General features: G+C 47.2%; 1 protein-coding gene across 1 annotated transcript in view; it reads right to left on the reverse strand.

Moving 5' to 3' along the window:
* Positions 1-23,988, reverse strand: part of LOC123989605 (voltage-dependent T-type calcium channel subunit alpha-1G-like) — a 267,332-nt gene that overhangs the window by 16,336 nt on the left and 227,008 nt on the right. The window contains 2 exon segments of the mRNA XM_046290729.1: positions 19,130-19,296; positions 20,317-20,533. Coding sequence (XP_046146685.1) covers positions 19,130-19,296; positions 20,317-20,533 — 384 coding nt within the window.

Genomic DNA, 23,988 nt, shown 5'->3' on the forward strand with positions numbered 1-23,988 from the left:
AGAACAGGAAGGACAGGAAGAACAGAGAGGAAGGACAGGAAGAACAGAGAAGGACAGGAAGGACAGGAAGAACAGAGAGGAAGGACAGGAAGAACAGAGAGGAAGGACAGGAAGAACAGAGAGGAAGGACAGGAAGAACAGGAAGAACAGAAAGGACAGGAAGAACAGAGAACAGAGAAGGACAGGAAGAACAGAGAGGAAGAACAGACAGGAAGGACAGGAAGAACAGAGAGGAAGGACAGGAAGAACAGAGAGGAAGGACAGGAAGAACAGAGAGGAAGGACAGGAAGAACAGAGAGGAAGGACAGGAAGAACAGAGAGGAAGGACAGGAAGAACAGAGAGGAAGGACAGGAAGAACAGAGAGGAAGGACAGGAAGAACAGAGAGGAAGGACAGGAAGAACAGAGAGGAAGGACAGGAAGAACAGGAAGAACAGAGAGGAAGGACAGGAAGAACAGGAAGAACAGAGGGGAAGGACAGGAAGAACAGAGGGGAAGGACAGGAAGAACAGGAAGAACAGAGAGGAAGGACAGGAAGAACAGAGAGGAAGGACAGGAAGAACAGGAAGAAGAGAGAGGAAGGACAGGAAGAACAGAGAGGAAGGACAGGAAGAACAGAGAGGAAGGACAGGAAGAACAGAGAAGAAGGACAGGAAGAACAGAGAGGAAGGACAGGAAGAACAGAGAGGAATGACAGGAAGAACAGAGAGGAAGGACAGGAAGAACAGAGAGGAAGGACAGGAAGGACAGAAGAACAGGAAAGGACAGGAAGAACAGAGAGGAAGGACAGGAAGAACAGAGAGGAAGGACAGGAAGAACAGAGAAAGAACAGAGAGGAAGGACAGGAAGAACAGGAAGAACAGAAGGAGGGAAGGACAGGAAGAACAGAGGGAAGGAAGGAAGAACAGGAAGAACAGAGAGGAAGGACAGGAAGGACAGGAAGAACAGAGAGGAAGGACAGGAAGAACAGAGAGGAAGGACAGGAAGAACAGAGAGGAAGGAAGAGAGGAAGGACAGGAAGAACAGGAAGAACAGAGAGGAAGGACAGGAAGAAGGAAGAACAGGAAGAACAGAGAGGAAGGACAGGAAGAACAGAGAGGAAGGACAGGAAGAACAGGAAGAACAGAGAGGAAGGACAGGAAGAACAGAGAGGAAGGACAGGAAGAACAGAGAGGAAGAAAGAACAGAGAAGAAGGACAGGAAGAACAGGAAGAACAGGAAGAACAGAGAAGGACAGGAAGAACAGAGAGGAAGGACAGGAAGAACAGAGAGGAAGGACAGGAAGAACAGAGAGGAACAGGAAGAACAGGAAGACAGGAAGAACAGAGAGGAAGGACAGGAAGAACAGGAAGAACAGAGAGGAAGGACAGGAAGAACAGGAAGAACAGAGAAGGACAGGAAGAACAGAGAGGAAGGAAGGAACAGGAAGAACAGGAAGAACAGAGGGAAGGACAAGGAAGAACAGAGAGGAAGGACAGGAAGAACAGAAGAACAGAGGAAGAACAGGAAGAACAGAGAGGAAGAACAGGAAGAACAGACAGGAAGAACAGGAAGAACAGAGACAGGAAGGACAGGAAGAACAGGAAGAACAGAGAGGAAGGACAGGAAGAACAGAGAGGGGAAGGACAGGAAGAACAGGAAGAACAGAGAGGAAGGACAGGAAGAACAGGAAGAACAGAGAGGAAGGACAGGAAAAACAGAACAGGAGAACAGAGAAGGACAGGAAGAACAGAGAGGAAGGACAGGAAGAACAGAGAGGAAGGACAGGAAGAACAGAGAGGAAGGACAGGAAGAACAGAAGAACAGAGAGGAAGGACAGGAAGAACAGAGAACAGAAGGACAGGAAGAACAGAGAGGAAGGACAGGAAGAACAGAGAAAGAAGGAAGAACAGAGAAGGACAGGAAGAACAGGAAGAACAGAGAGGAAGGACAGGAAGAACAGAGAGAAGGACAGGAAGAACAGAAGGACAGGAAGAACAGAGAGGAAGGACAGGAAGAACAGGAAGAACAGAGAGGAAGGACAGGAAGAACAGAGAGGAAGGACAGGAAGAACAGAGAAGAACAGGAAGAACAGAGAGGAAGGACAGGAAGAACAGAGAGGAAGGACAGGAAGAACAGAGAGGAAGGACAGGAAGAACAGAGAGGAAGGACAGGAAGAACAGGAAGAACAGAGAAGGACAGGAAGAACAGAGAGGAAGGACAGGAAGAACAGGAAGAACAGAGAGGAAGGACAGGAAGAACAGAGAAGAAGGACAGGAAGAACAGAAGAGGAAGGACAGGAAGAACAGAGAACAGAGAGGAAGGACAGGAAGAACAGAGAGGAAGGACAGGAAGAACAGAGAGGAAGAAGGAAGAACAGAGAGGAAGGACAGGAAGAACAGAGAGGAAGGACAGGAAGAACAGAGAGGAAGGACAGGAAGAACAGGAAGAACAGAGAGGACAGGAAGAAGAACAGGAAGAAGGAAGAACAGAGAGGAAGGACAGGAAGAACAGAGAACAGGAAGGACAGGAAGAACAGAGGAGAACAGAGAGGAAGGACAGGAAGAACAGAGAGGAAGGAAGGAAGAACAGAGAGGAAGGACAGGAAGAACAGAGAGGAAGGACAGGAAGAACAGAGAGGAAGGACAGGAAGAGGAAGAACAGAGAAGGAAGGACAGAGAAGAAGGAAGAACAGAGGGAAGGACAGGAAGAACAGAGAAGAACAGAGAGGGAACAGGAAGAACAGGAAGAACAGAGAGGAAGGACAGGAAGAACAGAGAGGAAGGACAGGAAGAACAGAGAAAGGAACAGAGGAAGGACAGGAAGGAAGGACAGGAAGAACAGAGACAGGAAGAGAGGAAGGACAGGAAGAACAGAGAAAGGACAGGAAGAACAGAGAGGAAGGACAGGAAGGACAGGAAGAACAGAGAGGAAGAACAGGAGAACAAGAGGAAGGACAGGAAGAACAGGAAGAACAGAGAGGAAGGACAGGAAGAACAGAGAGGAAGGACAGGAAGAACAGAAGAACAGAGAAAGGACAGGAAGAACAGGAAGAAGACAGGAAGAACAGGAAGAGAGAAGGACAGGAAGAACAGAGAGGAATGACAGGAAGAACAGAGAGGAAGGACAGGAAGAACAGAGAGGAAGGAAGGACAGGAACAGAACAGAAGTGGAAGAAAGGACAGGAAGAACAGGAAGAACAGAGAACAGAAGGAAGGACAGGAAGAACAGAGAGGAATGACAGGAAGAACAGAGAGGAAGGACAGGAAGAACAGAGAAGGAGGAAGAACAGAGGGGAAGGAAGGAAGAACAGAAGGAAGAACAGAGAGGAAGGACAGGAAGAACAGAGAGGAAGGACAGGAAGAACAGAGAAGAACAGGAAGAACAGAGAGGAAGGACAGGAAGAACAGAGAAGGAAAGAACAGAGAGGAAGGACAGGAAGAACAGAGAGGGAAGGACAGGAAGAACAGAGAGGAAGGACAGGAAGAACAGAGAAGGACAGGAAGAACAGACAGGAAGAACAGGAAAGAACAACAGAGAGGAAGGACAGGAAGAACAGAGAGGAAGGACAGGAAGAACAGAGAGGAAGGACAGGAAGAACAGAGAAGGAAGGACAGGAAGAACAGAGAGGAAGGACAGGAAGAACAGAGAGGAAGGACAGGAAGAACAGAACAGAGAGGAAGGACAGGAAGAACAGAGAGGAAGGACAGGAAGAACAGAGAACAGAGACAGGAAGAACAGAGAAGAACAGGAAGAACAGAAGAACAGGAAGGACAGGAAGAACAGAGAGGAAGGACAGGAAGAACAGAGAAAACAGAGAACAGAACAGGAGGAAGGACAGGAAGAACAGGAAGAACAGGAAGAACAGAGAACAGGAGAGGAATGACAGGAAGAACAGAGAGGAAGGACAGGAAGAACAGGAAGAACAGAGAGGAAGGACAGGAAGAACAGAGAAGGACAGGAAGAACAGAGAAGAACAGGAAGAACAGGAGAAGGACAGGAAGAACAGGAAGAACAGAGAGGAAGGACAGGAAGAACAGAGAGGAAGGACAGGAAGAACAGGAAGAACAGAACAGAGGGAAGGACAGGAAGAACAGAGAAGAAGGACAGGAAGAACAGAGAGGAAGGACAGGAAGAACAGAGAGGAAGGACAGGAAGAACAGGAAAGAACAGAGAGGAAGGACAGGAAGAACAGGAAGAACAGAGAGGGAAGGACAGGAAGAACAGAGAACAGAGAGGAAGGACAGGAAGAACAGAGAAGAAGGAAGAACAGAGAGGAAGGACAGGAAGAACAGAGAGGAAGGACAGGAAGAACAGGAAGAACAGAGAGGAAGGACAGGAAGAACAGGAAGAACAGAGAAGAAGGACAGGAAGAACAGGAAGAACAGAGAGGAAGGACAGGAAGAACAGAGAGGAGGAAGGACAGGAAGAACAGAGAGGAAGGACAGGAAGAACAGAGAGGAAGGACAGGAAGAACAGAAGAACAGAGAGGAAGGACAGGAAGAACAGAGAGGAAGGACAGGAAGAACAGAGAGGAAGGACAGGAAGAACAGAGAGGAAGGACAGGAAGAACAGGAAGAGGAAGGACAGGAAGAACAGAGAGGAAGGACAGGAAGAACAGAGAGGAAGGACAGGAAGAACAGAGAGGAAGGACAGGAAGAACAGAAGGAAGGACAGGAAGAACAGAGAGGAAGGACAGGAAGAACAGAGGAAGGAAGGACAGGAAGAACAGGAAGAACAGAGAGGGAAGGACAGGAAGAACAGAGAGGAAGGACAGGAAGAACAGAGAGGAAGGACAGGAAGAACAGAGAGGAAGGACAGGAAGAACAGAGAGGAAGGACAGGAAGAACAGAGAGGAAGGACAGGAAGAACAGAGAAGAACAGAAGGACAGGAAGAACAGAACAGAGGGAAGGACAGGAAGAACAGAGAGAGGAAGAACAGAGAGGAGGACAGGAAGAACAGAAGAACAGAGAGGAAGGACAGGAAGAACAGACAGAGGAAGAAAAGGAAGGACAGGAAGAACAGAGAGGAAGGACAGGAAGAACAGAGAGGAAGGACAGGAAGAACAGAGAGGAAGGACAGGAAGAACAGAACAGGAAGAACAGAGAGGAAGGACAGGAAGAACAGAGAGGAAGGACAGGAAGAACAGAGAAAGGACAGGAAGAACAGAGAGGAAGGACAGGAAGAACAGAGAGGAAGGACAGGAAGAACAGAGAAGAAGGAAGAACAGAGAAAGGACAGGAAGAACAGAGAGGAAGGACAGGAAGAAGGAAGAACAGAGAAGGACAGGAAGGACAGGAAGAACAGAGAAGAAGGACAGGAAGAACAGAGAGGAAGGACAGGAAGAACAGAAGAGGAAGACAGGAAGAACAGGAAAAGAACAGAGAAGGACAGGACAGGAGAACAGGAAGAACAGAGAGGAAGGACAGGAAGAACAGAGAAGGACAGGAAGAACAGAAGGACAGGAAGAACAGAGAACAGGAAGGACAGGAAGAACAGGAAGAAGGAAGAACAGAGAAGGACAGGAAGAACAGAGAGGAAGGACAGGAAGAACAGAGAGGAAGGACAGGAAGAACAGAGAGGAAGGACAGGAAGAAGAACAGGAAGAACAGAGAAAGAACAGGAAGAACAGAGAGGAAGGACAGGAAGAACAGAGAGGAAGGACAGGAAGAACAGAGAAGAAGGACAGGAAGAACAGAGAGGAAGGACAGGAAGAACAGAGAGGAAGGACAGGAAGAACAGAGAAGAAGGACAGGAAGAACAGAGAGGAAGGACAGGAAGAACAGAGAAGGACAGGAGGAAGACAGGAAGAACAGGAAGAACAGAGAGGAAGGACAGGAAGAACAGAAAGGACAGGAAGAGGAAGAACAGGAAGAACAGGAAGAACAGGAAGAACAGAGAGGAAGGACAGGAAGAACAGATAGGAAGGACAGGAAGAACAGAGAGGAAGGACAGGAAGAACAGGAAGAACAGAGAGGAAGGACAGGAAGAACAGGAAGAACAGGAAGGACAGGAAGAAGAACAGAGAGGAAGAACAGGACAGGAAGAACAGAGAGGAAGGACAGGAAGAACAGGAAGAACAGAACAGAGAGGAAGGACAGGAAGAACAGAGAGAAGGACAGGAAGAACAGAGAGGAAGGACAGGAAGAACAGAGGAAGAGGAAGAAAGGACAGGAAGAACAGAGAGGAAGGACAGGAAGAACAGAGAGGAAGGACAGGAAGAACAGAGAGGAAGGACAGGAAGAACAGAGAGGAAGGACAGGAAGAACAGAGAAGGACAGGAAGAACAGGAAGAACAGAGAGGAAGGACAGGAAGAACAGAGAGGAAGACAGGAAGAACAGAAGAACAGGAAGGACAGAAGAACAGAGAAGAAGGACAGGAAGAACAGAGAGGAAGGACAGGAAGAACAGAGAGGAAGGACAGGAAGAAGAACAGGAAGAACAGAGAGGAAGGACAGGAAGAACAGAGAGGAAGGACAGGAAGAACAGAGAAAGAAGAACAGAGAGGAAGGACAGGAAGAACAGGAAGAACAGAGAGGAAGGACAGGAAGAACAGAGAGGAAGGACAGGAAGAACAGAGAGAGGAAGGACAGGAAGAACAGAGAAGGAAGGACAGGAAGAACAGAGGAGAAGGACAGGAAGAACAGAGAAGGAAGGACAGGAAGAACAGAGAGGAAGGACAGGAAGAACAGAGAGGAAGGACAGGAAGAACAGAGAGGAAGGACAGGAAGAACAGAGAGGAAGGACAGGAAGAACAGAGAGGAAGAACAGAGAGGAAGAACAGAGAGGACAGGAAGAACAGAAGAAGGACAGGAAGAACAGAGAGGAAGGACAGGAAGAACAGAGAAAGGACAGGAAGAACAGAGAGGAAGGACAGGAAGAACAGAACAGAGAGGAAGGACAGGAAGAACAGAGAGGAAGGACAGGAAGAACAGAGAGGAAGGACAGGAAGAACAGAGAGGAAGGACAGGAAGAACAGGAAGAACAGAGAGGAAGGACAGGAAGAACAGAGAGGAAGGACAGGAAGAACAGAGAGGAAGGACAGGAAGAACAGAGAAGAACAGGAAGAACAGAGAGGAAGGACAGGAAGAACAGAGAGGAAGGACAGGAAGAACAGAGAAAGACAGGAAGAACAGAGAGGAAGGAAGAGGAAGGACAGGAAGAACAGAGTGGAAGGACAGGAAGAACAGAGTGGAAGGACAGGAAGAACAGAGGGGAAGGACAGGAAGAACAGGAAGAACAGAGAGGAAGGACAGGAAGAACAGAGAGGAAGGACAGGAAGAACAGGAAGAACAGAGAGGAAGGACAGGAAGAACAGAGAGGAAGGACAGGAAGAACAGAGAGGAAGGACAGGAAGAACAGAGAGGAAGGACAGGAAGAACAGAGAGGAAGGACAGGAAGAACAGAGAGGAAGGACAGGAAGAACAGAGAGGAAGGACAGGAAGAACAGAGAGGAAGGACAGGAAGAACAGAGAGGAAGGACAGGAAGAAGAGAGAAAGGACAGGAAGAACAGAGAAGGACAGGAAGAACAGAGAGGAAGGACAGGAAGAACAGAGGAAGGACAGGAAGGAAGAACAGAGAGGAAGGACAGGAAGAACAGAGAACAGGAAGGACAGGAAGAACAGAGAGGAAGGACAGGAAGAACAGAGAGGAAGAAAGAACAGAGAGGAAGGACAGGAAGAACAGAGAGGAAGACAGGAAGAACAGAGAAGGACAGGAAGAACAGAGAGGAAGGACAGGAAGAACAGAGAACAGGAAGGACAGGAAGAACAGAGAGGAAGGACAGGAAGAAGAACAGAGAGGAAGGAAGAACAGAGAGGAAGGACAGGAAGAACAGAGAGGAAGGACAGGAAACAGAACAGAGAAGAACAGAAGGACAGGAAGAAGAACAGGAAGAACAGAGAGGAAGGACAGGAAGAACAGAGAAGAAGGACAGGAAGAACAGAGAGGAAGGACAGGAAGAACAGAAGAACAGAAGGACAGGAAGAACAGAGAGGAAGGACAGGAAGAACAGAGAGGAAGGAAGAACAGGAAGAACAGAGAAGAAGGACAGGAAGAACAGAGAACAGAGAAAGGACAGGAAGAACAGAAGACAGGAAGGAGAGGAAGGACAGGAAGAACAGAGAGGAAGAAAGAACAGAGAGGAAGGACAGGAAGAACAGAGAGGAAGGACAGGAAGAACAGAGGAAGGAAGGAAGAACAGAACAGAAAGGACAGGAAGAACAGAGAGGAAGGACAGGAAGAACAGAGAGGAAGGACAGGAAGAACAGAGAGGAAGGACAGGAAGAACAGAGAGGAAGGACAGGAAGAACAGAGAGGAAGGACAGGAAGAACAGAGAGGAAGGACAGGAAAGAACAGAAGAACAGAGAACAGAAGGACAGGAAGAACAGAGGAAGGAAGGAAGGACAGGAAGAAGAACAGAGAGGAAGGACAGGAAGAACAGAGAGGAAGGACAGGAAGAACAGAGAGGAAGACAGGAAGAACAGAGAGGAAGGACAGGAAGAACAGAGAAGAACAGGAAAGGAAGAAGGAAGGACAGGAAGAACAGGAAGAGGAAGAACAGAGAGGAAGGACAGGAAGAACAGAGAGGAAGGACAGGAAGAACAGAGAGGAAGGACAGGAAGAACAGAAAGGACAGGAAGAACAGAGAGGAAGGACAGGAAGAACAGGAAGAACAGAGAGGAAGGACAGGAAGAACAGAGAGGAAGGACAGGAAGAACAGAGAGGAAGGACAGGAAGAACAGAGAGGGACAGGAAGAACAGAGAGGAAGGACAGGAAGAACAGAGAGGAAGGACAGGAAGAACAGAGAGGAAGGACAGGAAGAACAGAGAGGAAGGACAGGAAGAACAGAGAGGAAGGACAGGAAGAACAGGAAGAGGAAGGAGGAAGAACAGAGAGGAAGGACAGGAAGAACAGAGAGGAAGGACAGGAAGAACAGAGAGGACAGGAAGAACAGAGAGGAAGGACAGGAAGAAGAACAGAGAGGGAAGGACAGGAAGAACAGAGGAAGGAAGGAAGAACAGGAAGGAAGAACAGAGAGGAAGGACAGGAAGAACAGGAAGGAGAGGAAGGAAGGAAGAAAGAACAGAGAAAGAACAGGAAGAACAGAGGAAGGACAGGAAGAACAGAGAGGAAGGACAGGAAGAACAGAGAGGAAGGACAGGAAGAACAGAAGGACAGGAAGAACAGAGAGGAAGGACAGGAAGAACAGACAGGAAGAACAGGAAGGACAGGAAGAACAGAGAGGAAGGACAGGAAGAACAGAGAGGAAGGACAGGAAGAACAGAGAGGAAGGACAGGAAGAAGAACAGGAAGAACAGAGAGGAAGGACAGGAAGAACAAGAAAGGACAGAAGAAAGGACAGGAAGAACAGAAGGACAGGAAGAACAGAGAGGAAGGACAGGAAGAACAGAGAGGAAGAACAGAGAAGAACAGACAGGAAGAACAGGAAGAACAGAGAGGAAGGACAGGAAGAACAGAGAGGAAGGACAGGAAGAACAGGAAGAACAGAGAGGACAGGAAGAACAGAGAAGGACAGGAAGAACAGAGAGGAAGGACAGGAAGAACAGAGAAGGAAGAACAGGAAGGACAGGAAGAACAGGAGGAGGAAGGAAGAACAGAGAGGAAGGACAGGAAGAACAGAGAGGAAGGACAGGAAGAACAGAGAGAAGGACAGGAAGAACAGAGAGGAAGGACAGGAAGAACAGAGAAGGACAGGAAGAGACAGGAAGAACAGAGAGGAAGGACAGGAAGAACAGAGAGGAAGGACAGGAAGAAGAACAGAGAGGAAGGACAGGAAGAACAGAGAGGAAGGACAGGAAGAACAGAGAGGAAGGACAGGAAGAACAGAGAGGAAGGACAGGAAGAACAGAGAGGAAGGACAGGAAGAACAGAGAGGAAGACAGGAAGAACAGAGAGGAAGGGAAGAACAGAGAAGAACAGGAAGAACAGAGAGGAAGGACAGGAAGAACAGGAAGGAAGGAAGAACAGAGAGGAAGGAAGAACAGAGAGGAAGGAAGAACAGGAAGAGAGGGAAGGACAGGAAGAACAGAAGAACAGAGAGGAAGGACAGGAAGAACAGAGAAAGGACAGGAAGAACAGAGAAGAAGGACAGGAAGAACAGAGAGGAAGGACAGGAAGAACAGGAAGAAAGAACAGAGAGGAAGGAACAGAGAGGAAGGACAGGAAGAACAGAGAGGAAGGACAGGAAGAACAGAGAGGAAGGACAGGAAGAACAGAGAAGGACAGGAAGAACAGAGAAAGGAACAGAGAGGAAGGAAGGACAGGAAGAACAGAGAGGAAGGACAGGAAGAACAGAGAGGAAGGACAGGAAGAACAGAGAGGAAGGAAGAACAGAGAGGAAGGACAGGAAGAACAGAGAGGAAGGACAGGAAGAACAGAGAGGAAGGACAGGAAGAACAGAGAGGAAGGACAGGAAGAACAGAGAGGAAGGACAGGAAGAACAGAGAGGAAGGACAGGAAGAACAGAGAGGAAGGACAGGAAGAACAGAGAGGAAGGACAGGAAGAACAGAGAGGAAGGACAGGAAGAACAGGAAGAACAGAGAGGAAGGACAGGAAGAACAGGAAAGAACAGAGAGGAAGAACAGGAAGAACAGAGAGGAAGAACAGACAGGAAGAACAGAGAGGAAGGACAGGAAGAACAGAGAGGAAGGACAGGAAGAACAGAGAGGAAGGACAGGAAGAACAGAGAGGAAGGACAGGAAGAACAGGAAGAACAGGAAGAACAGAGGAAGGACAGGAAGAACAGAGAGGAAGGACAGGAAGAACAGAGAGGAAGGAGGAAGAACAGAGAGGAAGGAACAGGAAGAAGGAAGAACAGAGAAAGGACAGGAAGAACAGAGAGGAAGGACAGGAAGAACAGAGAGGAAGGACAGGAAGGAAGAACAGAGAAAGAACAGAGAGGAAGGACAGGAAGAACAGAGAGGAAGGACAGGAAGAACAGAGAGGAAGGACAGGAAGAACAGAGAGGAAGGAAGAACAGAGAGGAAGGACAGGAAGAACAGAGAGGAAGAACAGGAAGAACAGAGAGGAAGGACAGGAAGAACAGAGAGGAAGGACAGGAAGAACAGAGAGGAAGGACAGGAAGAACAGAGAGGAAGGACAGGAAGAACAGAGAGGAAGGACAGGAAGAACAGAGAGGAAGAACAGGAAGAACAGAGAGGAAGGACAGGAAGAACAGAGAGGAAGGACAGGAAGGAAGGAAGAACAGAGAGGAAGGACAGGAAGAACAGAGAGGAAGGACAGGAAGAACAGAGAAGGAAGGACAGGAAGAACAGAGAGGAAGGACAGGAAGAACAGGAAGAACAGAGAGGAAGGACAGGAAGAACAGAGAAGAACAGAAGAACAGGAAAGGACAGGAAGAACAGAGGGGAAGGACAGGAAGAACAGAGAGGAAGGACAGGAAGAACAGAGAGGAAGGACAGGAAGAAAGAGAGGAAGAACAGGAAGAACAGAGAAGGAAGGACAGGAAGAACAGAGAGGAAGGACAGGAAGAACAGAAGAACAGAAGAAGAAGGACAGGAAAGAACAGAAGAACAGAGGAAGGACAGGAAGAACAGAGAGGAAGGAAGGAAGAACAGGAAGAACAGAGAGGAAGGACAGGAAGAACAGGAAAGAACAGGAAGAACAGAAGGAAGGACAGGAAGAACAGAGAAGGAAGGAAGAACAGGAAGAAGGAAGAACAGAGAGGAAGGACAGGAAGAACAGAGAGGAAGGACAGGAAGAACAGAGAGGAAGGACAGGAAGAACAGGAAGAACAGAGGGAAGGACAGGAAGAACAGAGAGGAAGGACAGGAAGAACAGAGAGGAAGGACAGGAAGAACAGAGAGGAAGGACAGGAAGAACAGGAAGAACAGAGAAAGGACAGGAAGAACAGGAAGAACAGAGAGGAAGGACAGGAAGAACAGAGAGGAAGGACAGGAAGAACAGGAAGAACAGAGAGGAAGGACAGGAAGAACAGAGAAGAACAGAGAGGAAGGACAGGAAGAACAGAAAGGAAGAACAGGAGGAAGGACAGGAAGACAGGAAGAACAGAGAAGGAAGGAAGGAAGAACAGAAAGAACAGGAAGAACAGAGAGGAAGGACAGGAAGAACAGGAAGAACAGGAAGAACAGAGAGGAAGGACAGGAAGAACAGAGAGGAAGGACAGGAAGAACAGAGAGGAAGGAGGAAGAACAAGAGGAAGGACAAAGAACAGAGAGGAAGGACAGGAAGAACAGAGAGGAAGGACAGGAAGAACAGAGAGGAAGGACAGGAAGGAACAGAGAGGACAGGAAGGACAGGAAGAACAGAGAGGAAGGACAGGAAAACAGGAAGAACAGAGAGGAAGGACAGGAAGAACAGAGAGGAAGGACAGGAAGAACAGAGAGGAAGGACAGGAAGAACAGAGAGGAAGGACAGAACAGAAGAACAGGAAGAACAGGAAAGGAAGAACAGGAAGAACAGAGAGGAAGGACAGGAAGAACAGAGAGGAAGAACAGAGAGGAAGGACAGGAAGAACAGAGAGGAAGGACAGGAAAAACAGAGAGGAAGGACAGAGAGGAAGGACAGGAAGAACAGAGAGGAAGGACAGGAAAACAGAGAGGAAGGAAGAACAGGAAGAACAGAGAGGAAGGACAGGAAAAAGGAGGAAGAACAGAGAGGAAGGACAGGAAGAACAGAGAGGAAGGACAGGAAGGACAGAGTGGAAGGACAGGAAGAACAGAGAGGAAGGACAGGAAGAACAGAGAGGAAGGACAGGAAGAACAGAGAGGAAGGACAGGAAGAACAGAGAGGAAGGACAGGAAGAACAGAGAGGAAGGACAGGAAGAACAGAAAGGACAGGAAGAACAGAGAGGAAGGACAGGAAGAACCGAGAGGAAGGACAGGAAGAACCGAGAGGAAGGACAGGAAGAACCGAGAGGAAGGACAGGAAGAACAGAGAGGAAGAAAAGGAAGGACAGAGTGGAAGGACAGGAAGAACAGAGAGGAAGGACAGGAAGAACAGAGAGGAATGACAGGAAGAACAGAGAGGAAGGACAGGAAGAACAGGAAGAACAGAGGGGAAGGACAGGAAGAACAGAGGGGAAGGACAGGAAGAACAGAGAGGAAGGACAGGAAGAACAGAGAGGAATGACAGGAAGAACAGAGAGGAAGGACAGGAAGAACAGAGAGGAAGGACAGGAAGAACAGAGAGGAATGACAGGAAGAATAGAGAGGAAGGACAGGAAGAACAGAGAGGAAGAACAGGAAGAATAGAGAGGAAGGACAGAAATAATAGAGAGGAATGACAGGAAGAACAGAGAGGAAGGACAGGAAGAACATAGATTATGACAGGAAGAACAGAGAGGAAGGACAGGAAGAACAGAGAGGAAGGACAGGAAGAACAGAGGGGAAGGACAGGAAAAACAGAGAGGAAGGACAGGAAGAACAGAGAGGAAGGACAGGAAGAACCGAGAGGAAGGACAGGAAGAACCGAGAGGAAGGACAGGAAGAACCGAGAGGAAGGACAGGAAGAACAGAGAGGAAGAAAAGGAAGGACAGAGTGGAAGGACAGGAAGAACAGAGAGGAAGGACAGGAAGAACAGAGAGGAATGACAGGAAGAACAGAGAGGAAGGACAGGAAGAACAGGAAGAACAGAGGGGAAGGACAGGAAGAACAGAGGGGAAGGACAGGAAGAACAGACAGGAAGGACAGGAAGAACAGAGAGGAAGGACAGGAAGAACAGAGAGTAAGGACAGGAAGAACCGAGAGGAAGGACAGGAAGAACAGGAAGAACAGAGGGGAAGGACAGAAAGAACAGGAAGAACAGAGAGGAAGGACAGGAAGAACAGAGAGGAAGGACAGGAAGAACAGGAAGAACAGAGAGGAAGGACAGGAAGAACAGAGAGGAAGGACAGGAAGAACAGAGAGGAAGGACAGGAAGAACAGGAAGAACAGAGAGGAAGGACAGGAAGAACAGAGAGGAAGGACAGGAAGAACAGGAAGAACAGGAAGAACAGGAAGGACAGGAAGAACAGAGAGGAAGGACAGGAAGAACAGGAAGAACAGAGGGGAAGGACAGGAAGAACAGGAAGAACAGAGAGGAAGGACAGGAAGAACAGAGAGGAAGGACAGGAAGAACAGGAAGAACAGAGAGGAAGGACAGGAAGAACAGGAAGAACAGAGAGGAAGGACAGGAAGAACAGAAAGAACAGAGAGGAAGGACAGGAAGACCAGGAAGAACAGAGAGGAAGGACAGGAAGAACAGAAAGAACAGGAAGTACAGAGAGGAATGACAGGAAGAACAGGAAGAACAGGAAGTACAGAGAGGAATGACAGGATGCACAGATAGGAGGAAAGGCAAAGAACAGAGAGGAAGGGCAGGAAGAACAGATAGGAAGGACAGGAAAAACAGAGAGGAAGGACAGGAAAAACAGAGAGGAAGGACAGGAAGAACAGAGAGGAAGGACAGGAAAAACAGGAAGAACAGAGAGGAAGGACAGGAAGAACAGAGAGGAAGGACAGGAAGAACAGAGAGGAAGGACAGGAAGAACAGAGAGGAAGGACAGGAAGAACAGAGAGGAAGGACATGAAGAACAGAGAGGAAGGACATGAAGAACAGAGAGGAAGAACAGAGAGGAAGGACAGGAAGAACAGAGAGGAAGGACAGGAAAAACAGAGAGGAAGTACAGAGAGGAAGGACAGGAAGAACAGAGAGGAAGGACAGGAAAAACAGAGAGGAAGAACAGGAAGAACAGAGAGGAAGGACAGGAAAAACAGGAAGAACAGAGAGGAAGGACAGGAAGAACAGAGAGGAAGGACAGGAAGGACAGAGTGGAAGGACAGGAAGAACAGAGAGGAAGGACAGGAAGAACAGAGAGGAAGGACAGGAAGAACAGAGAGGAAGGACAGGAAGAACAGAGAGGAAGGACAGGAAGTACAGAGAGGAAGTACAGAGAGGAACGACAGGAAGAACAGAGAGGAAGGACAGGAAAAACAGAGAGGAAGGACAGGAAGGACAGAGAGGAAGGACAGGAAGAACAGAGAGGAAGAACAGGAAGAACAGAGAGGAAGGACAGGAAGAACAGAGAGGAAGGACAGGAAGAACAGAGAGGAAGGACAGGAAGAACAGAGAGGAAGGACAGGAAGAACAGAGAGGAAGGACAGGAAGAACAGAGAGGAAGGACAGGAAGAACAGAGAGGAAGGACAGGAAGAACAGGAAGAACAGAGAGGAAGGACAGGAAGAACAGAGAGGAAGGACAGGAAGAACAGAGAGGAAGGACAGGAAGAACAGAACAGAGGAAGGAAGAACAGAAGAAGAATAGAGAGGAAGGAAGAACAGAGAGGAAGAACAGGAAGAATAATAGACAGGAAGAACAGAGAGGAAGGACAGGAAGAACATAGATTATGACAGGAAGAACAGAGAGGAAGGACAGGAAGAACAGAGAGGAAGGACAGGAAGAACAGAGGGGAAGGACAGGAAAAACAGAGAGGAAGGACAGGAAGAACAGAGAGGAAGGACAGGAAGAACCGAGAGGAAGGACAGGAAGAACCGAGAGGAAGGACAGGAAGAACCGAGAGGAAGGACAGGAAGAACAGAGAGGAAGGACAGGAAGGACAGAGTGGAAGGACAGGAAGAACAGAGAGGAAGGACAGGAAGAACAGAGAGGAATGACAGGAAGACCAGGAAGAACAGAGAGGAAGGACAGGAAGAACAGAAAGAACAGGAAGTACAGAGAGGAATGACAGGAAGAACAGGAAGAACAGGAAGTACAGAGAGGAATGACAGGATGCACAGATAGGAGGAAAGGCAAAGAACAGAGAGGAAGGGCAGGAAGAACAGATAGGAAGGACAGGAAAAACAGAGAGGAAGGACAGGAAAAACAGAGAGGAAGGACAGGAAGAACAGAGAGGAAGGACAGGAAAAACAGGAAGAACAGAGAGGAAGGACAGGAAGAACAGAGAGGAAGGACAGGAAGAACAGAGAGGAAGGACAGGAAGAACAGAGAGGAAGGACAGGAAGAACAGAGAGGAAGGACATGAAGAACAGAGAGGAAGGACATGAAGAACAGAGAGGAAGAACAGAGAGGAAGGACAGGAAGAACAGAGAGGAAGGACAGGAAAAACAGAGAGGAAGTACAGAGAGGAAGGACAGGAAGAACAGAGAGGAAGGACAGGAAAAACAGAGAGGAAGAACAGGAAGAACAGAGAGGAAGGACAGGAAAAACAGGAAGAACAGAGAGGAAGGACAGGAAGAACAGAGAGGAAGGACAGGAAGGACAGAGTGGAAGGACAGGAAGACCAGAGAGGAAGGACGGGAAGAACAGAGAGGAAGGACATGAAGAACAGAGAGGAAGGACAGGAAGAACAGAGAGGAAGGACAGGAAGTACAGAGAGGAAGTACAGAGAGGAAGGACAGGAAGAACAGAGAGGAAGGACAGGAAAAACAGAGAGGAAGGACAGGAAGGACAGAGAGGAAGGACAGGAAGAACAGAGAGGAAGAACAGGAAGAACAGAGAGGAAGGACAGGAAGAACAGAGAGGAAGTACAGGAAGAACAGAGAGGAAGGACAGGAAGAACAGAGAGGAAGGACAGGAAGAACAGAGAGGAATGACAGGAAGAACAGAGAGGAAGGACAGGAAGAACAGAGAGGAAGGACAGGAAGAACAGAGAGGAATGACAGGAAGAATAGAGAGGAAGGACAGGAAGAACAGAGAGGAAGAACAGGAAGAATAGAGAGGAAGGACAGAAATAATAGAGAGGAATGACAGGAAGAACAGAGAGGAAGGACAGGAAGAACATAGATTATGACAGGAAGAACAGAGAGGAAGGACAGGAAGAACAGAGAGGAAGGACAGGAAGAACAGAGGGGAAGGACAGGAAAAACAGAGAGGAAGGACAGGAAGAACAGAGAGGAAGGACAGGAAGAACCGAGAGGAAGGACAGGAAGAACCGAGAGGAAGGACAGGAAGAACCGAGAGGAAGGACAGGAAGAACAGAGAGGAAGGACAGGAAGGACAGAGTGGAAGGACAGGAAGAACAGACAGGAAGGACATGAAGAACAGAGAGGAAGGACAGGAAGAACAGAGAGTAAGGACAGGAAGAACCGAGAGGAAGGACAGGAAGAACAGGAAGAACAGAGGGGAAGGACAGGAAGAACAGGAAGAACAGAGAGGAAGGACAGGAAGAACAGAGAGGAAGGACAGGAAGAACAGGAAGAACAGAGAGGAAGGACAGGAAGAACAGAGAGGAAGGACAGGAAGAACAGGAAGAACAGAGAGGAAGGACAGGAAGAACAGAGAGGAAGGACAGGAAGAACAGGAAGAACAGAGAGGAAGGACAGGAAGAACAGGAAGAACAGAGGGGAAGGACAGGAAGAACAGAGGGGAAGGACAGGAAGAACAGACAGGAAGGACATGAAGAACAGAGAGGAAGGACAGGAAGAACAGAGAGTAAGGACAGGAAGAACCGAGAGGAAACACAGGAAGAACAGGAAGAACAGAGGGGAAGGACAGGAAGAACAGGAAGAACAGAGAGGAAGGACAGGAAGAACAGAGAGGAAGGACAGGAAGAACAGGAAGAACAGAGAGGAAGGACAGGAAGAACAGAGAGGAAGGACAGGAAGAACAGGAAGAACAGAGAGGAAGGACAGGAAGAACAGAGAGGAAGGACAGGAAGAACAGAGAGGAAGGACAGGAAGAACAGGAAGAACAGAGAGGAAGGACAGGAAGAACAGAGAGGAAGGACAGGAAGAACAGGAAGAACAGAGAGGAAGGACAGGAAGAACAGAGAGGAAGGACAGGAAGAACAGGAAGAACAGAGGGGAAGGACAGGAAGAACAGGAAGAACAGAGAGGAAACCCAGGAAGAACAGAGAGGAAGGACAGGAAGAACAGGAAGAACAGAGAGGAAGGACAGGAAGAACAGGAAGAACAGAGAGGAAGGACAGGAAGAACAGAAAGAACAGAGAGGAAGGACAGGAAGAACAGGAAGAACAGGAAGTACAGAGAGGAATGACAGGATGCACAGATAGGAGGAAAGGCAAAGAACAGAGAGGAAGGGCAGGAAGAACAGAGAGGAAGGACAGGAAGAACAGAGAGGAAGGACAGGAAAAACAGGAAGAACAGAGAGGAAGGACAGGAAAAACAGAGAGGAAGGACAGGAAGAACAGAGAGGAAGGACAGGAAGGACAGAGAGGAAGGACAGGAAGAACAGAGAGGAAGGACAGGAAGAACAGAGAGGAAGGACAGGAAGAACAGAGAGGAAGGACAGGAAGAACAGAGAGGAAGGACAGGAAGAACAGAGAGGAAGGACAGGAAGAACAGAGAGGAAGGACAGGAAGAACAGAGAGGAAGGACAGGAAGAACAGAGAGGAAGGACAGGAAGAACAGAGAGGAAGGACAGGAAGAACAGAGCGGAAGGACAGGAAGAACAGAGAGGAAGGACAGGAAGAACAGAGAGGAAGGACAGGAAGAACAGAGAGGAAGGACAGGAAGAACAGAGTGGAAGGACAGGAAGAACAGAGAGGAAGGACAGGAAGAACAGAGAGGAAGGACAGGAAGAACCGAGAGGAAGGACAGGAAGAATGTTTGTGTGGCTGTGTGTGTGTGTGTGTGTGTGTGTGTGTGTGTGTGTGTGTGTGTGTGTGTGTGTGTGTGTGTGTGTGTGTGTGTGTGTGTGTGTGTGTGTGTGTGTGTGGCCGTGTGGCCGTGTGTGTGTGTGTGGCCGTGTGTGTGTGTGGCTCACCTGTCTGCGGAGCGTGCGGCTGAGTGTGTATATAGTCTGGGAGTGTGTGTATACTCTGGGAGTGTGTGTATACTCTGGGAGTGTGTGTATACTCTGGGAGTGTGAAAGGCTGAGTGTGTGTATACTCTGGGAGTGTGTGTATACTCTGGGAGTGTGTGTATACTCTGGGAGTGTGTGTATACTCTGGGAGTGTGTGTATACTCTGGGAGTGTGAAAGGCTGAGTGTGTGTATACTCTGGGAGTGTGTGTATACTCTGGGAGTGTGAAAGGCTGAGTGTGTGTATACTCTGGGAGTGTGTGTATACTCTGGGAGTGTGTGTATACTCTGGGAGTGTGTGTATACTCTGGAAGTGTGTGTATACTCTGGGAGTGTGTGTATACTCTGGGCGTGTGTGAATACTCTGGGAGTGTGTGTATACTCTGGGAGTGTGTGTATACTCTGGGAGTTTGTGTATACTCTGGGAGTTTGTGTATACTCTGGGAGTGTGTGTATACTCTGGGAGTGTGTGTATACTCTGGGAGTGTGAAAGGCTGTGAGGACTGCTGGGTCTGTCGTCTGGTTGGGTCCGTAGCGAGGTACATGAGCCTGAGGAAACACAAACAAGACAGATAGTTCTTTACACACAAAAATAAAAAGTCATTTTCAAAACAGTATGTGTGGGTAAAGTTTGCTACAGGTCCTACTGTTCGGGAAATTACTTTTGGTTTTCCCGAACACTTTTATTGAGGGGAAAGCATTCTGAGTAGAGTGAGTGAGTGAGTGAGTGAGTGAGTGAGTGAGTGAGTGAGTGAGTGAGTGAGTGAGTGAGTGAGTGAGTGAGTGAGTGAGTGAGTGAGTGAGTGAGTGAGTGAGTGAGTGAGTGAGTGAGTGTACATGTGTGCATGCAACAAGGTCTCACGGTCTGACTTCAACTTCCAATATTTGTCTGTGTGTGGAGGGGGGGGTGGCTGTTATTCAGAATGATTGAGGTAAGGGTTAAAGTTTGGGATAGGGTCAAATGATGAAAGCGTGGCACTGGGATTGAACCCTGGGATTAAACCCTGGGATTAAACCCTGGGATTAAACCCTGGGATTGAACCCTGGGATTGAACCCTGGGATTGAACGCTGGGATTGAACGATGGGATTGAACCCTGGGATTGAATGATGGGATTGAACCCTGGGATTGAACCCTGGGATTGAACCCTGGGATTGAACCCTGGGATTGAACCCTGGGATTGAACCCTGGGATTGAACCCTGGATTGGACACTCGACGGGAGCTCTTAAAATACTCCCATCAACCATCCCCATTCGCCTTGACAAACCACAACCCTACCTGATGGTAAGAGCACTCGACGTTGCCCCTAGTGGCCAGTTTTGATGTCTTCTCCTGAAAGTCCTGGGACCTGGTCGGCCATCGAATATCATCTTGGATGTTGAGTGACCTGTCTGGTGTGTGTGTGTGTGTGTGTGTGTGTGTGTGTGTGTGTGTGTGTGTGTGTGTGTGTGTGTGTGTGTGTGTGTGTGTGTGTGTGTGTGTGTGTGTGTGTGTGTGTGTGTGTGTGTGTGTGTGTGTGTGTGTGTGTGTGAACAGTGTCAGTGTGTAGAGGGACTGTCTGTACTGTACCTGACAGGGTCTTGTTGATGGTCTGTATGTGCTGTGGTCCTGTAGTCTGTGTCTGTGAGGCTAAACCAGGGGCCAGGCTGGCTCCTGGGGACCCACAGGGCTCCTGAGACAGGAACATATAGCTGTCATTGGGTAGGGAGTGGGTGCGCCCCACTGTTGACTTCCGTACTCTTAGCAGGTTGTCTTCCAACGACTCCCCAGGATCGAGTAACTCCATCTGGGGGACAGAGAGAGATTCAGCCTCTTTCTGGAGTCTCCTGGAGGTCTGACCACTGCTTTTATACAGAGACCTCACACACTCTCTGCCCTCACTCACAGCAACACATATAAAATAAGTAATTGTTGACACACAGAATGACAGACAACGTCATTGCACTAGTGGCAGAGGAGACTGGCACAGAACTGGCACTGGACTCAGAGTTACTGAAACTCACTGAAACCATATTGTTTATGTCTTTATTGTGGTCAAACAAATGAATAAATAATTGGTATGCTTTTCTTGCTGAGATTGTTTATCATTCATGCCACAGGTTTAGACAACAGAGCTACCCACAGCTCAAAAGGAGAGATCCATGAGAGAGAGAGAGAGAGAGAGAGAGAGAGAGAGAGAGAGAGAGAGAGAGAGAGAGAGAGAGAGAGAGAGAGAGAGAGAGAGAGAGAGAGACAGCCAGAGAGAGCACTTCCATCTCCGCTAGAGGGATCTAGATAGAGACCAGACAAGGACTTGTGAACAGAGAGCACTTCCACTTCTATACACCCCCACCCTCACACACACCCGCACACCCCCGCACACACACCCCTCACTCAGTCACTCAGTCACTCAGTCAGTCACTCAGTCACTCACTCACTCACTCACTCACTCACTCACTCACTCACGCACGCACGCACGCACGCACTCACTCGCTCACTCACTCACTCACTCACTCACTCACTCACTCACTCACTCACTCACTCACTCACTCACTCACTCTGAGAAATCACACAGACAGTGAAATGACTCACATATCAGACCATCAGACATAATGTGCTGTAACAACACTCAGTCACATAAGTGTAGGTATGGAACAAAAACCCTCCAAAAACGTAAGAATGAAAACAAACTCAACAACAGAAAAATTAACAGAGACATGGACAAATACACAGGAAGAAGATATATGAACCTCCTTACAGACCAACAGATATATGAACCTCATTACAGACCAACAGATATATGAACCTCCTTTCAGACCAACAGATATATGAACCTCCTTTCAGACCAACAGATATATGAACCTCATTACAGACCAACAGATATATGAACCTCATTACAGACCAACAGATATATGAACCTCCTTTCAGACCAACAGATATATGAACCTCCTTTCAGACCAACAGATATATGAACCTCATTACAGACCAACAGATATATGAACCTCATTACAGACCAACAGATATATGAACCTCATTACAGACCAACAGATATATTAACCTCATTACAGACCAACAGATATATGAACCTCATGACAGACCAACAGATATATGAACCTCATTACAGACCAACAGATATATGAACCTCCTTTTAGACCAACAGATATATGAACCTCATTACAGACCAACAGATATATGAACCTCATTAAAGACCAACATATATATGAACCTCATTACAGACCAACAGATATATTAACCTCATTACAGACCAACAGATATATGAACCTCCTTTCAGACCAACAGATATATGAACCTCCTTTCAGACCAACAGATATATGAACCTCATTACAGACCAACAGATATATGAACCTCATTACAGACCAACAGATATATGAACCTCCTTTCAGACCAACAGATATATGAACCTCATTACAGACCAACAGATATATGAACCTCATTACAGACCAACAGATATATGAACGTCATTACAGACCAACAGATATATGAACCTCATTACAGACAACAGATATATGAACCTCATTACAGACCAACAGATATATGAACCTCATGACAGACCAACAGATATATGAACCTCATTACAGACCAACAGATATATGAACCTCATTACAGACCAACAGATATATGAACCTCATTACAGACCAACAGATATATGAACCTCATTACAGACCAACAGATATATTAACCTCATTACAGACCAACAGATATATGAACCTCCTTTCAGACCAACAGATATATGAACCTCATTACAGACCAACAGATATATGAACCTCCTTTCAGACCAACAGATATATGAACCTCATTACAGACCAACAGATATATGAACCTCATTACAGACCAACAGATATATGAACCTCAGTACAGACCAACAGATATATGAACCTCATGACAGACCAACAGATATATGAACCTCCTTTCAGACCAACAGATATATGAACCTCATTACAGACCAACAGATATATGAACCTCATTACAGACCAACAGATATATGAACCTCCTTTCAGACCAACAGATATATGAACCTCATTACAGACCAACAGATATATGAACCTCATTACAGACCAACAGATATATGAACCTCATTACAGACCAACAGATATATGAACCTCATTACAGACCAACAGATATATTAACCTCATTACAGACCAACAGATATATGAACCTCATGACAGACCAACAGATATATGAACCTCATTACAGACCAGCAGATATATGATCCTCCTTACAGACCAACAGATATATGAACCTCATTACAGACCAACAGATATATGAACCTCATTACAGACCAACAGATATATGAACCTCATTACAGACCAACAGATATATTAACCTCATTACAGACCAACAGATATATGAACCTCATGACAGACCAAAAGATATATGAACCTCATTACAGACCAACAGATATATGAACCTCCTTTCAGACCAACAGATATATGAACCTCCTTTCAGACCAACAGATATATGAACCTCATTACAGACCAACAGATATATGAACCTCATTACAGACCAACAGATATATGAACCTCCTGTCAGACCAACAGATATATGAACCTCATTACAGACCAACAGATATATGAACCTCATTACAGACCAATTACAGACCAACAGATATATGAACCAACAGATATATGAACCTCATTACAGACCAACAGATATATTAACCTCATTACAGACCAACAGATATATGAACCTCATTTCAGACAGACCAACAACAGATATATGAACCTCATTACAGACCAACAGATATATGAACCTCCTTTCAGACCAACAGATATATGAACCTCATTACAGACCAACAGATATATGAACCTCATTACAGACCAACAGATATATGAACCTCATTACAGACCAACAGATATATGAACCTCATTACAGACCAACAGATATATGAACCTCAGTACAGACCAACAGATATATGAACCTCATTACAGACCAACAGATATATGAACCTCATTACAGACCAACAGATATATGAACCTCCTTTCAGACCAACAGATATATGAACCTCATTACAGACCAACAGATATATGAACCTCATTACAGACCAACAGATATATGAACCTCATTACAGACCAACAGATATATGAACCTCATTACAGACCAACAGATATATGAACCTCATTACAGACCAACAGATATATGAACCTCATGACAGACCAACAGATATATGAACCTCATTACAGACCAACAGATATATGAACCTCCTTTCAGACCAACAGATATATGAACCTCATTACAGACCAA

This window comes from Oncorhynchus gorbuscha, linkage group LG11 (genome assembly GCF_021184085.1).
Source record: "Oncorhynchus gorbuscha isolate QuinsamMale2020 ecotype Even-year linkage group LG11, OgorEven_v1.0, whole genome shotgun sequence".
Classification (NCBI taxonomy): Eukaryota; Metazoa; Chordata; class Actinopteri; order Salmoniformes; family Salmonidae; genus Oncorhynchus; species Oncorhynchus gorbuscha.